Genomic DNA, 13,215 nt, shown 5'->3' on the forward strand with positions numbered 1-13,215 from the left:
CCATCTGGATGTCCTCTTTGGAGAAGTGTCTGTTTATGTCTTCTGCCCATTTCTTCACTGGGTTATTTGTTTTGTGGGTGTGGAGTTTGATGAGTTCCTTGCAGATTTTGGATACTAGCCCTTTATCTGATATGTCATTTGCAACTATCTTTTCCCATTCTGTTGGTTGCCCATTAGTTTTCTTGATTGTTTCCTTTGCCTTGCAGAAGCTTTTTATCTTGATGAAGTCCCAAGAGTTCAGTTTTGCTTTCATTTCTCTTGCTTTTGGGGATGTGTTGAGTAGGACATTGCTGAGGTTGAGGTCAAGGAAGTTGTTTCCTACTTTCTCCTCAACGATTTTGATGGTTTCCTGTCTCACATTCAGGTCCTTCAGCCATTCTGAGTTAATTTTTGTGTATGGTGTAAGAAAGTGGTCTAGTTTCATTCTTCTGCATGTTGCTGTCCAGTTCTCCCAGCACCACCTGCTAAAGAGGCAGTCTTTTTCCCATCGGATACTCTTTCCTGCTTTGTCAAAAATTAATTGGCCGTACATTTGTGGGCCCAGTTCTGGGTTCTCTATTTCTATTCCATTGGTCTATGTGTCTGTTTTTGTGCCAATACCATACTGTCTTGATGATGACAGCTTTGTAGTAGAGGCTAAAGTCTGGGATTGTGATGCCTCCCATTTTGGTTTTCTTCTTCAATATGACTTTTTTTTTTATTGTTGAGAGAGAGAGAGACAGCGTGAGCAGGGGAGGGTCAGAGAGAGAGGGAGACACAGAATCCAAAGACAGGCTCCAGGCTCTGAGCTAGCTGTCAGCACAGAGCCCGACGCGGGGCCCGAATCCATGAACCAAGAGATCATGACCTGAGCCAATGCCCGACGCTCAACCAACTGAGCCACCCACGTGCCCCCAAGATCTGTTTGGTTTTTAACAAGTGAAGGAAACAGTGTTTTTCATCTCTGTTAACAAAATAAAGCTGGAATAACAGAAAGCTGTAAACAATGACCAGTCTAGCAGTAGCCAGCTAGAGAATTGGTCGATTACAGTTTTAGTCAGGAAATGTACAAGATGAATCTAGATCATCTTGTCACACCAGAAAGCAGGAAAGTTTTCAGAGGCTATTCAACTAATGCAAAAAGGATTCAAGCTAACTTGAAAGTGCTTCTAATGGCCACAACTGGACCAATTGAGCATTAGAAAAAAAATAACTGCTATGGATTAAATCCTATTACAGATATTTTTAAATCATGACTGTATCTCTAATCTTTAGGGGGAATAAAAAACATGGTATTCTCCAGAGCAGAGCCACAATTTCCATCTTTCTGGCATTGCACTTTTTATTATTTTACAACCTTCATGTAATAATGTTTCTAGACACTGGTGTCTGCCTACACAAAAAAAAATACATAAGAGTAGACTTATGTACTTCTTGGGAGAAGCATACATCACCACCTATGGAAAAAATCATCTGTTTCTACCAAAAAATCCTTTAATCCAAATGTGAACAAGCTTCTAGATCTTATTACCAATTTCCAGGATATACAGGGGCCAGACAAATCTGTTAATTGACACCACAGGGTCACAATCAGTAAAACCCACACCATGGGCATTTCTAAAGGACAATTTACTCTATTTTCAAAATTAATTTGGAGATAAAAGCTGTAGATTTAAAACAAAATAAGAGACACATTAACTGATGGTTTTTTATGGATATTTTTTGAAAGAGAATGAAAGGTACATTGAAAGATACAATGATTCAAATAAATGGGAAATAAAAGAATAAAATATATAACAGAATTTGAGAAAGTTAACTGTTGGGCATTTAAAGATACTATGGCACAATTATGAATATTCTTGAGTACAGTTACTGTATTATGGTTATAGCTTAAAAAAACTTTTTAAAATGCAGATATATACTGAGACATTTACAGATGAAATGACAGGATTGTTGAGATCTTCTTTAAAATAATCTGGGGATAATAAATGAGTAGAGAGAAAATACTGGCCATGAGTTGGTCATTGTTGAAGCTCTGTAATAGGTACATGAGAATTCTTAATAGTACTGTCTCTCTTTTTTGTTTTTTTGTTTTTTTTTTTTTTGAGAGACAGAGAGAGACAGCACAAACAGGGGAGGATCAGAGAGACAGAAGGAGACATAGAATCTGAAACGGGCCCCAGGCTCTGAGCTAGCTGTCAGCACAGAGCCCAAAGCAGGCCTAGAACCCACAAACCGTGAGATCATGACCTGAGCCAAAGCCGAACACTTAACCGACTGAGCCACCCAGGCCCCCCTAGTATTGTCTCTTTTTAGGTATGTGATTGAAATTTTCCATCATCAAAAGTGACAGAATGAGGGAGTAGAAAGAGGAAAGAAAAAAATATAGAAAATAAGCCTAGGAGATGCTCAAGAACTATTTCTGAAACTGTGAACAATATATTAAGTCTGTTTCTCTTTTGAAGGTTCATTTCTTCTAAGAGTAAGTCAATATTTAATATGTTTCATCAGATTATACAATAGGTTACCTAGGGTTACACTATGGACTAAGTACCATAAAAATCTAAACAAATTAGTCACTGAGTCACTTCTATGTTGGAGTTTGAAAATTTATGAGACTGGTTTATATTGGATAGAACTGCATTTAATTCAGGAGATTACAGTCATTCCTACTTAGAGTACATCCTGAAGCTTTTGGGTTTGGCTCGTTAGCTCCTTTTGTCTGTCATTGACTGAAAACTATTCAGTTTCTGATCAACTCTGGTGTTACTCATACATAATACCTGATAAACTCAAGTACTAATGACTAGTTTTCATATAAAATAGATTGTGCCTCCATTTATCCATCCAAGGGACTATACTTTGGTTTGATAATGATTTTAATGAGGAAATTTTAGGTACAATAATAAAGAAGACTCACACTTATATACAGTACTGTTTCACATACCACAAGAAGCTAAGATGGACATGATGGTGGCTATTTTTTTTTCAACTTGGTGAGGAATTTATGTTTGTACCAAGCAAGTTCTAAGAGAGTCCCACTGAGGTACCTGGGTAGCTCAGTCAGTTGAGCAACTGATTCTTGATTTTGGATCAAGTTATGAACTCAATCAATTTATAATCTCAGTCATGAGATCGAGCCTCATGATGGGCTCCACAATGACAGCAAAAAAGCCTGCTTGGTATTCTTCTTCTTCTTCTCTCTGTGCTCCTCCCCCACTCAAGTGTGTATCTGTATGCATACTTTCTCACTCTCAAAATAAATAAATATCTTTAAAAAATAAGAGAAGCCCACCAACAATCAACCTGGCTCTCTCTCAGTATTCACCATCTCGTATAAGCCCCTTCTCATGAGTGTGGGTTGGCTATATTGACTTGTTTCAAAAGAAGAGAATAGGACAGAAGTGATGGAATATTCTCATAAGATCAAGTTACAAAAAAAGCGTGTCTTCAATCCTGAACACCATGTTGTGAGGCAGCTCTGTGGAGAAGTCAACATGGCAAGGGATTAAGTCTTGCCAGCAACTACTTGAGTAATCTTGGGAGCAGACCCATTTCTACATGGATGATTCAGGTGAGACTATAGTCTTAGCCTACAGAACAAAGCTTGACTGCAATCAAAGCCCTGAGCCAAAGCCAACTGGCTGTGCTGTGCCTAGACTGGTGTCTCACAAAGCTGTGAGGTAATGAAGGCTCAGTATTTTAAGTCACTAACTTGAGGGTAATAGTTATGCAGAAAGCACAGTACAATATGTAATACAATGTACAACTTAATGATAACAAATCATGATCATTTATCTATTGGTTTATTTAACATTCAATAAGCCTCCTCCTGGAATCAAGACTGCACTAAGCTCTGGGAAGACTTCAGATGGGTTTAGATAGCAACCTAGAGAACACAACTAAAGGGTACGTAAACCAGACTGTAAGAATATGGTGAGCAGGAAAACAAGATGTTACAAAACAAGATGAGATTCCTTCTAGAACAAAGTATTACACAAGAGGGTCAAGTGCTGCAGTAAATCCGGGTAAGGACTGATAATGTCTTGTGGATTGCTCAAAGGGTCATTGAGGACCTCGCTGAGAGCAGTTGCTCCAGGAGGTGGGACTGGAAATCAGGCTACAATAGATGAAGGAATGAGAAGTTAAATTACTCTAAATAAGGATGGCTTCACGTAACCAGAATTGAGAGGATATTTGTTTTCTTTCAGTTAAGGAAAGGAACTTGAATATGGTGGAATGTTGATGGCAGTAGGGAGAATGGAGGGAGGGAAACCAACCAGATCTCAGAAGAGGATGCAGACTTAATAAGAGCATGGCTACAGATCTAAGACTCTTCAGAAGTTCGGTGCCAGCATGATAGGGATGTTCCCATAGGGGAGTACAAAATTATGCTCTGAAGTTGGAGACAATACCATGCCTAAGCAGAGGGATAAATACAGTGGGATTAGACCAGCATTTATCAACTCAAGGAGGATTTTGCCCCCATCCAGCCAAAATTTACTAGTAACTGGAGATATTCAGGTTGCTAAAACCAGGGACTGGGAATGACATTACTATCTGGAGATAACTCAGGACATCTGATAATACAGGCCAAGGATGCTTCTAAATAATAGTGTGCCATTCACAAGACAGGCTCTAACAAAGAATTATCCAGCTCAAAATGCCAACAGTGCTGCAGTTAAAAAACCCTGGGTTAGACATATGAACAAAGTGCTGAGGTTTAAAATATTCACTGAGGGGGATGGGAGCTCACTATGCAATCATGGTATGCTTGCTCTAAAATATTCTGTGGGGGCGCCTGGGGGGCTCAGTCGGTTAAGCGGCCAACTTCAGCTCAGGTCATGACCTCACAGTTTGTGGGTGTGATCCCTGTGTCGGGTTCTGTGCTGACAGCTCAGAGCCTGAAGCCTGCTTCAGATTCTGGGTCTCCTTCTCTTTCTCTGCCCCTCCCCTGCTCATGCTCTGTCTCTCTTCTGTCTCAAAAATAAATAAAAAACATAAAAAAAATAAAAATAAAATATTCTGTGTCCACTGGAGATGGAGACCAGTATGTTTAAAAAATATTTTTTTAATGTTTATTTATTTTTGAGAGAGAGACAGAGAGAGACAGAATCCAAAACAGGCTCCAGGCTCTGAGCCGTCAGCATGGAGACTGATGTGGGGCTCAAACCCATGGACTGTGAGATCATGACCTGAGTCGAAGTTGGACACTTAACTGACTGATCCAATCAGGCACCTCAAGACTAGTATTTTTTTAATGGCAACCATCTGCACTACTGCATAATTTTCTCCAGCAGTACTGTTTGAGTCAAGGCTTAGACAAGTGAAAAGTTAGACTAATACATGGACAGAGCTTTACCAAGAAGGTGAATTTGAAGGACCAGGGAACTGAGGGTATCAGTAGAAGATCCACGATCTACTGAAGTGATAGAACATGGTATCTAAACTAGTCAAAGAAGGGCATAAAATAAAATGTAGTCAAAAGACAGGGAGAAGATAGGGGACCTACAGCTCCCTATAAAATTCAAAAACATGCAGAAGTAATTTAGCAGAAATTATGGAATGACAAAATGTGTGGTCAGAGGTTAAGGAATAGCCTTAGTACTTATTTTTCAGCACCGTGAAGATGATGGGAATATCCAGACCAGGCCCAATAGGTAGGGCGATGGAGGTCACTGGAAATGAGAGGGGTAAGGACTTGAGAGGTCAGAGTGATGAATCTGTCACACAAGATCAGTAAGGGACCACTGTGTGTATCCCTACATCTCATGTCATCTTGTCACTAAACATGAACAGAAAAAGAAGCAACAAAAAGTGAATATTTAGTAACTGTAATCAGAGGGACTCCTTGCAGGGTCTAACACTAGAAAGATCAATAAAGGAATTAGTGATGCAGAATCTAACAGTTGGGTATTCAACAAGAGTATGAAAAGCCAGCTCTGTAAACTTAGACTTGAGTAATAGCTAGAATTGCAATAATATTCTCTCACGGGCCCACCTCAGTGGCTTCCGCATTGACTGGATAAGGAATAAATAAGATTACCCAAGAGTAACAGACGATTTTGAAGCAAAAGGGTGCTTCAGTGGGTTAGACAGTGGAAAGTTATCTATAGTTAACTATGCAAAATGCAGCAGTGAAATTGGGAATGGGATTTAGGATTTTTTTTTCCAAAGCGAGAGAGCATGCACACTCAAGGTGGGGAAGGGCAAAGGCAGAGGGAGAGAGACAGTCTCAAGCAGACTCCAAGCCCCGTCCAGAGGCCAACTCGGGGCTCCATCCCATGCCCATGAGATCATGACCTGAGCCAAAATCAAGAGTCAGACTCAACCATATGAGCCACGCTGGCTCCCCTTACCTGTTAGATTCTTAATAGGTAAACTTGAGACAGAAAGAAGAGAGCAAGGTGCTAAAATTTTCAAGGATGGGGGACGAATGCCGAGAAAGTTGATGGATAGAAGCAATCAGAAGATTGGATTGTAGTATAACCTTTCCATCTAAGAAACAGCAGAAATGGTGTTCATTTTTTTTCAGCTCTGGGATGTTGCTGCAAATGCTACTGGTAGAATTTGTCACTGATTGCCATCAATAACACCACCTGGGGGAGCTTGTCAAAAATCTGGATTCCAGAACTCATCCCAGACTATGGCTCACTATGTTTTTACATATTCCAGGGATCTATGTTCTTAACAGTTCATGTACCTAATTCAGGACTACAGTTTGGGAAACCAGTAGTATTCACTACTTGATACACATCTGTCTCATCACTGAAAGTTTAATTATTACAATTCATTTTCACTGAAAACTTATTACAAGCCAGATGATTTTCTAAGTACTTTAAATTTATTTAAATTTAAACTTTAAATTCAAACTTCTAAGTTATTTTATTCAACCCTCTTAATAACTTCACAAAGTAGATGTTACTGACATTTTCAATTGAAGGAAATTAGGTGATAAAGCTATCATCGAGCACAGAAAGTCCTAACAGAGCCCATTTCCCTTCTAACTATGTTACTGTGATAAAATTAGCTAACGAAAATACAATTTTTCCTTCACCTTTTATGTAGAATTCGATCATGTATATTGTTAACAAGTCATCATATGTTTATCATGAGCCTTGATTGGTGGTGTACATGTTAATAAGAACAGGGAAGTTACTTACAGTTAAATAAAATCATTCTTTCAAAACATTTTAAGAAAAAAAGTTGTCACAGAAATAAATAATTCAAGTCACTAATGGTAAAACTTACAAATAATTTCTCTGGACCTCACACTTAATTACTATTTCATTTCCTTAGCCCAATGAGATATGAATTTAACAAGGAAGTTCATCAGCTCAAAAAAGGGGAATAAAGGGAACTCAACTCTGAGACCATGAATCTTCAATCTCTGAATACTTACATTTAGTTCATCTTTTAGTATTTCTTCAAGATGATGACCTACATGATTCTCATCTTCTTTTGTGTCCATAACTATGCAAACGTGTTGTGAAATTCTTTCTGAGGTAAAAAAATTTAAAAAAAGAAAAAGAAAAAAATAGTAAGTTTCTAACAAAAAAATGGAACAAAGCCCTAGTATGCTAAAACCTGAGTTTACCTACTGTTGGTAACTGTCAAACTACAAAGCTTTTACCTTCAGGCCAGTGAAGTCACTGGGAATTCACATTGTTAAGTCCTCTACTCCTTACTACCCAACTCAATAAAGAAATCAATTCAGTGCTGTGTAAGTGGCAAGCCAGGACATTGTATAAGCAACAGAAATAAGAAACCATAAGATATATCTACAAAGGACTAACTGAAGGTGACAGCTCTTTGCCTGACAGTTCATTCCTTTTCTGTTTATAAAGAATCTCCTAGAATCTGATAAAATCCCATTTATCAGGGAGGTGCCCCACTTCAGGCTAGAAAGTACCTCCTGTGCGCAGCTCACTGTGCCACCTAGTGTTCTGGGCGAGTACAGCAGTGTCCTTGATGTTCTTAATTCTGTCAATTCCATACAATTAAGTTCTTGCCTGTTTCTTTAACTGTTACCGCAAATGAAAATAGCCCAACTAATTTTCTTCAACTTTGTTAGGTGTCTTTGACATGACCCAATTTAAAAACACAGCTCACATGACATAATAATGTTCACCTTTGTAAACCTTGGATGCACTCTCTCAAAAGACATACAGTCCTACTCTACAATAGCTAAATCTAAAATACTAAGAAATAGCTATAATATTGCCAATTAAGAAGTCATTGCATGGTATTATGTCAAAAGCTTCAAAAAAGGCTTAATTTTAAATAAGAATCCTAAATCAAGTTATTTTAATATTTAAACCACCTGTTATTACAAGAACAACTCTATATAATATATAAACATTAATCTAGTAATAGTTAATCATTTTTCCAAGCAAAGCTGGGGACAACAAACCATTTAAAATATTAAGAATAGCACCAACAAATAGTACTCCTTTCACTAACTACCTTCCATCTACCAAGAATATCGGATGGTGCAGGGGTTCTATGTTCTATTATGACCAGTCTTCACGGTGACCCCGCAAACAATATTTTTCTGAATCTATAAAACAGATTCCAGAAACCTGACTTCATAGATATGAACATTTTCATGTTCACTGTTGCTGAGGCTTTATCAATTTTATTAACATTTTCTAAAAAAAAAAAAAAAAGTTTTGTTGATTCTCTTCTATGTTGATTTTCTAGTTCTTGAATTTCTACTATCCCATATTCTCTTCCTTCTACTTTCTTTGGATTTAGTCTGCTGACTTCTTTCTTGAAAAAGATGCTTATGTGCTTTACTTTCAGCATTTCCTTTATTTTAATACTCAGATATGAAGCTCTAAATTTTCCTTTAAAGGCCTTCCCAGTATTTCAAACACTGATGTTTTCATTCAATATAAATAATTTCATTTTCAGTTTAAAAGATTTCATGCACTTTCTCTCACTGCATTTTATAATTTCCATTGTAATTTCTCATTATAAAACACGTACAGAAATGATAAAACCAAGGGGACGTAATATATACAATGGATGAATTGCTATATTTAGGTAAAAGAATAGAAGTTAAATGTACTATCCTTTCATCTTTTGTTTGAAATAAAAAATATTCTACCCCCAAAAATGAGTAATATATAATAAAAAAAATACATGAATATGTCTATGTGACATATGTAGGTATATAGTAGAAGACCTTAAAATTTATCTTTTAAAAAATTTTTAACTATTGGATGTGATGAATATATTAACCTTATTGTGATAAGCACTTCACAACACGTACATACATCAAATCATGACATTGCACACCTGAAGCTTGCACATATACATCATTTATATCTCAAAAAAGCTGGATTAAAAAAAAATTCACCTTTCTATTCACTGAAGATCAACTGAAAAAAACACAATACCTCAACTCAAGGCAATGTAATAATAAATAAGATAAATCTCTTATCATGTCGATTTCTATATGGTCCGTTGACGCCTTATAATTCCCACTCATTTATACTCCAGAATAGTCCATGTCAGACCATTTTCATTAGAGTATCCACTGTCCGTACCAATATGTCCTTTCACTAATCATATTAAATCCTCTACCTTTCCAGTGGAACTCACAGTCTAGACCAAGTTAAATCAGTTCCCCCAATTCAATGGTTTTCAACTCTGGTTGCACATAAGAATCAATTCTGAGTGAGTTTTCTTTTGCTTTTATATTTTTCAAATATACACTCTTAAAGCCCACTCAACGAGATTCTTGCCTATATGTTTTTGAAGCTCCAAAAGTGATTCAGATGTTTAGTCACACTGAAAACCTTTGCTTATGCACTGCCCTGATACTCTATAATGTGGGGTTTATACAAATTTTCACTTAGGAAAAAAAAATGAGTAGCCTACGATAGCTGATTAACCCCCCAAAAATGGGGTAAACTCTTTTTGAGTATAATCCTTTTGGGGTAATTATGCAGTTTTCTCTCATCTACTCCATATTGTAGCAATTGGAACAGGATAAGAAATGTTGTCATTCAATTCTCTTTGAGATTGCTAGCGTCAAACTATTAAAAAAACCCAAATCCAACCACCTACTCAGATCTGCATGGCTCCTTAGAGTTTACAATTTAGCCATTCCTTGCTCGATATTATAAAGGCAATGTAAGAAAATGCAATGTTCATCAGCTATAAATATAAGGCACTTCTTGGGCATTTAATAATGTTTGTTAAATTACTGAGCAACATGTAATTTTTTAAATGCTACAGGAATCCAATTCAAAATTTAAAAAAAATCTATAAATAGTATATTCATACTTAACAATTTTCTACATGGATGTAACATGCAGAGACTAAAAATCAGTTTCTATATAGAAAAGCCAGACTTTCTACACAGGATTTATAAACATAAAAGAAATGAAGAAAACATGGAATACAAGACCCAACATCATGGCAGTTTAATGAGGATTAAATGAATTAGTATTCCTGAAGTTACACAGAGTGTCTGGTCCAAGACAATCCCCAGTAATTGTTCACATAATTGTCATTGCTATGATTGCATCATTTCAATGAAAATATAAATTCCAATTATTTTTGTCTACTCAAGATATGACCCACCTCTAACTTCAAATGGCCCCTGGTCTCTGTGGTCTTAAGTACTTCAGTTAGGTAAAAAAAAAAAAATTCCATTTCAACTTTTTCCCACTAATTCTTTTCAAATTTCAAAGTTGCACCCAAAAAAGCAGTAATTATATGTAATAAAATCCACATCTTGAGTAACAGCCCTATGTTTTCATCCCTGCACTTACTGTTTTACCTTTTGTTTTGTTTTGTTTTTAGACAGAGATAGTGCTAGTAGGGGAGGGGTAGAGAGCCAAGGAGAGAAAAAAATCCCAAGAAGATTCCACATTGTCAGTGCAGAGCTGACAGGGGGCTCCAACTCATGAAACTGTTAACATCATGACCTGGGCAGAAACCAAGAGTAGGACGCTTAACATTCTGAGCCACGTAGGTCCTCCTCCCTGAACTTCTTTACAACTAAAATGGATACATTCTGATCATTCCTATCTTGGTTTATCCATTAGATCTAAGTTAAAGCATCTTATATGATTTCAAGGATTTTCCCAGAAACACACACAGACAATCCTAACTGGAAATATTAACGTAAATAAGATCTTCACCAACAAAAGACAACAGCAATGAATGCACTCATGCCCCGCAGCTGGAAGCCCAAATGGTCAAGAAGGTAGCTATGGAAACAGGCCTCAAATAAATTGAACCTCCTCAATTCCAGTTACTCCAGGATCTCCAACTCAGAGAGAGAAAAAAATTAATATTTAAAATTTATTTTCTCCTGAAGCACAAATTCTTTCCAAGCATAATATAATTAATACTTAACTATTTCTCAAAGCAAAGAATGTAACAACTTCCCTGAGGTTAATAATGAAATAAACAAAAACAGGAGCCTTTAGAATTGTTAATCTGCTGTTCTAACTATCAATAAAGCAATTCTTAGAAATTTTTAGAGGTTAAAATAAACACAACAATAGCATGAGGAAAAACCATAAAATCATTTTGCTTCCCAGAATCATTAAAACTATACTGCAAGAATCTAGTCTTGGTTCTCTCCCTTAAAAAAAAAGACCTAAAATCAGAAAAATACTGCAGTTAGATCATACCTGACCTGTCAACTTTATTCCTAGTATTAATATTTTAAAGTTTACTCATTTACAGTGAGAGAGAGAGCACACATCCATGTGTGCAAGCAGGGAGGGGCAGACAAAGAGGGAGAGAGAGAATCTGAAGAGGGCTCAACGCTGTCAGCACAAAGCCCGATGTACAACTTGAACCCAAACACTGTGAGATCATGACCTAAATCAAAATCAAGAGTCAGCTGCTCAACTGACTGAACCACCTGGGTCCCCCACTAACATTAACTTGTTAGTTTTAGTTGTCACACTAGCTTTTTTAATAAAATATATATGTTTTAAATCTTCCTAAAAGGACACTTATGACACATGAAGTATTTTAATATGTTAACCTGTAGGGTATATTCTCCACCAAAAATCATTTTTAACATGTATTCTCTGACCTACACTGAATAACTATTTACATATAGCATCTGGGTATTACATAGCTCACTATGACTGTATTAAATGGAAAAAATTCCAATGGAACATGACCTGTAATCTATAGGTTAACATTACAAGCTATAAGCATTAATAAATAAGCACAATTTTTCAGTGAATACCTCATCCTTGTGAGAACTTTTAAAAGGTCAAAGTATGTGTACAATTACCAATAGGATCATGCCAAAAATAATGTACAATTTGATTGTACTTTACTGGCTGTGATTAATAATTTTATATGTCAACTTGACTGAACAACGGGGTGTCCAGATACTTAGCCAAACATAATTTGTGTGTTTCTGTAACGATATTTTTAGATGTGGTTTACATTTAAATTGGTAAACTAAATAAAGCTGACTACCCTACCTAAAGTGGATGGGCCCCACCCAAACAATGGAAGACCTGAATATAACAAAAGTTTGACCTCCCAGGAGTGAGAGAGGAACCTGCCGCTTAATGGCCTTGGAACCAAACACTGGCTTTTCCTGGTGCTACAGCAGCCAACTGGTCTTAGGACTAAAACTGTGACACTCGCCACATAGATTTTGGACTTGCCAACCTCCATAATCTATAATCACATGAGCCAATTCATGTGTGTATGTATGTATCCTGTTTGTTCTATTTCTTTGGAGAACCCTGACAAATACACTAGCAAATAAGCCTAAGCATTCTTCAACAAATAATTAGTAATTTCCCAATCTTCATCACAGAAGTCCCACCTCCTTTAATTCTGTACAAGAATATATGATCACCCATGTCTTGAGCAGCACTGCTTACTCCTAAACCATATCATACCACCTACAATCCCCTGTATGTATCTTCATCTTTGGACTGATGTGCTTGTTTTCCCTAGCTGCAAGGCCATTTATGTCCTGGCCTCATTTTCCAAAAAGGCCCATCACAAGCATCATTTGCTTTAATAACCATAGGCCAGTGTTTTAGATGTATTTTGGTCAGGAGTGGGAACAGGAAGAAGAGAAAAAAAAAGAATATGGAGGTCACAATCACCAAAGAGACCTTTTTGAAACTAAAATAACGCCACATCTCCAAATCCCCACTTGTTTTTTTTTCATTTACATCTTGCCCATCTTTATTTTTAATAGTTTTTTTTATAACTTTATTTTTTTTT

General features: G+C 36.8%; 1 protein-coding gene across 1 annotated transcript in view; it reads right to left on the reverse strand.

The window, feature by feature from the left end:
• The window catches only part of CRPPA (CDP-L-ribitol pyrophosphorylase A), a 189,599-nt gene that overhangs the window by 55,769 nt on the left and 120,615 nt on the right, over positions 1-13,215 (reverse strand). The window contains exon 7 of the mRNA XM_029919056.1: positions 7,382-7,479. Coding sequence (XP_029774916.1) covers positions 7,382-7,479 — 98 coding nt within the window. The remainder of the gene's footprint in view (positions 1-7,381; positions 7,480-13,215) is intronic.

The sequence above is a fragment of the Suricata suricatta genome, chromosome 2 (genome assembly GCF_006229205.1).
Source record: "Suricata suricatta isolate VVHF042 chromosome 2, meerkat_22Aug2017_6uvM2_HiC, whole genome shotgun sequence".
NCBI lineage: Eukaryota > Metazoa > Chordata > Mammalia > Carnivora > Herpestidae > Suricata > Suricata suricatta.